General features: G+C 30.9%; 1 protein-coding gene across 1 annotated transcript in view; it reads right to left on the reverse strand.

Moving 5' to 3' along the window:
* Nucleotides 1–950: 950 nt before the first annotated feature.
* The window catches only part of LOC102597501 (protein MEMO1), a 25442-nt gene continuing 24054 nt past the window's right edge, over nt 951–2338 (reverse strand). Inside the window, exons 7-8 of the mRNA XM_006343450.2 lie at nt 1578–1752; nt 951–1343 (exon numbers count right to left, since the gene is read on the reverse strand). Coding sequence (XP_006343512.1) covers nt 1218–1343; nt 1578–1752 — 301 coding nt within the window. The 3' untranslated portion in view covers nt 951–1217. The remainder of the gene's footprint in view (nt 1344–1577; nt 1753–2338) is intronic.

The following is a 2338-nucleotide window of genomic DNA, read 5'->3' on the forward strand; positions in this document are numbered from 1 at the left end:
TCTCTCTATATATATATATATATATATATATATATATATATCTTTTAATCAAATATCATTTTTCTCTTGAGTTGGTAAATTTTCATAATCTTTACAAGTATTTTGTTTAAAATATTTTTTTGTATATCAATTCTTTTGGGATGTATTGATGTTTGTTGCCATAATTGTTGGGGGTACATTGATGTTTAACAAGAACTCATGATTTTTGAGTGAAAATATTGGCCAAGATTAAAAAAAATTATGTATAATTACAACTATGTATATACTTGAAGTCTCTCATTAAAATTTTGATTTAGACCATTAATTTTATTGAGACATTTTGATCATCAAACAACGCTTGTTAGGCTACACTGGATATTTGTTGTTGTTCTAGTCAGAGAAACAAGTGACATACTATTACTAGATTAGTTTCCACTTTTATATTCTAAATATGAAGTTCTTTTTCTTCATTTTTGATCATTTTATCTTGATTGTCTTTGATTAGTTACTTTTGATTGCATCTATTCACATGTTATATTTATCATATTTTAATATATCACAATGAAACAATCTAGTGAAAAAAATATGGAGGTAGATATGACTTTCTTAGAATAGCTTTGAGGTAAATATTGGCCAAGATTAAAACTATGTAAAGCATATAATACTTTGGTAAACGAAGAGTAAATCTAACTATTAAACGAAAGTTGATGGGCATTTTTAACCCTTCTCCCATAGAAAAATAATTAAAGATCTACTTTTAGCTAAGCCGTCGACTAATTATAAAAGTTTTATGGAGGAAGATAAGACTTTCTTAGAATAGCTTTGAAAAAATACTGGCCTAAGATTAAAACTATGTAAAACATATAATAGTAGGTAAACGAAGAGTAAACCTAACTATTAAACGAAAGTTGATGGGTATTTTTGACCCCTTTCCAAAAAAAAGAATTAAAGATGTACTTTTAGCGAAGCCATTGACTAATTATAAAAATTTACTCCAACATCAAACACAAGCACATAAGGAGGACCTGCGTATATCTTGCTCATAGAGTGCAATTACATCAAGGAAATTGTTTAGCTTATGGGATTAAAAATTACTACTATGAATTTTTATTAACATGAAACCCAGAATAAGATGGTCCAATATCAAGGCAACGATTATCAGATATTACACGGTTAGCTTGACTAACATTCACATAATTAGCTTCTCCAGAGAGAAGCAACTTCTGTAATGATAAAATTCAACCATCAACTTTTCCCACTGCCGATGCATAGCTTACGCTGCTGTCCCTCATAGATTTGCACTGGCTCGATTGTTCATATCGAAGGAATCTAATCTTTATCTTAGTCGATGAGTTTTTCAACATCTACATAAATGAAAATAAAAGTTCAGTCAAGAGGATAACATAATCAATGAACCAGAATATGTAATAAAAGTAAAGCAACACACCAACCTAACTTGGCATAGATATGTAAGTTAAGAAGCTTACTGAAACATAATTAATCCTGGAAAAAGGTTTTATGCACAACCACATAGACAAGAGAGAAGGAAACACCTTTCAGGAAAAGACAATTTGTCAAAAAGAGAGGGGGAGAGTTACGTGGAGAAAAACACTGATTGGATGCCGTCCACAAATGGTGTTGTCCGTCTCCGACAGGTACTGTTTGAATGCATCTGGATCTCCTGTTTCTATAATATCCATACCCATTTTATCCAAGACTTCAATAGATTTGTAAATAGCTCCATGGCTTTTGTCATAATGCACGTAGTTGAACCTAAGAATAGAAGCCCAATTGATATAAAGAACGACGCCAAGGAATATGTATATCAAGTAGAATCCATCAGCAGACTAAGAAAGATTACAGTGCAAACACATATGTATGCGTTGATAGTCCATCTAGAAGTCATTATTAAGAATTTATCACATACCATGCACTTGACATCTTTTTTGAGAAGCAAGAATTGAAATGCTTCTTAAGATGAAACAAAGCTTTATGTCAACCAGGATGTCAAATAAATTCATATTCCTTTTACCGCAGCTATATTCTATAAAAATAATTGTTTTGTTTTCTTGTTTGGTTATCAATATATATACACAAGTGTAATGTTAATCAGATTATTGAACTTCTAGATTTCTGCCCATCTTTAGTGCCCGTTTGGATTGACTTATTTTAGGTGCTTTTAAGCCAAAATAGCTTTTAAGCAGTTTTGAAGTGTTTGGGTAAAGTTAAAAAGTGCTTATAAACACTTATTTTCAAGCCAAAAAAACAAAAATAAGCCAAAAGCCATAAGTTAGAAATCCTAACTTATGGCTTTTGGCTTATAAGTCATAAGCCAAAAGCCAATCCAAACAGGCCCTAA

The sequence above is a fragment of the Solanum tuberosum genome, unplaced genomic scaffold (genome assembly GCF_000226075.1).
Source record: "Solanum tuberosum cultivar DM 1-3 516 R44 unplaced genomic scaffold, SolTub_3.0 scf00045, whole genome shotgun sequence".
Classification (NCBI taxonomy): Eukaryota; Viridiplantae; Streptophyta; class Magnoliopsida; order Solanales; family Solanaceae; genus Solanum; species Solanum tuberosum.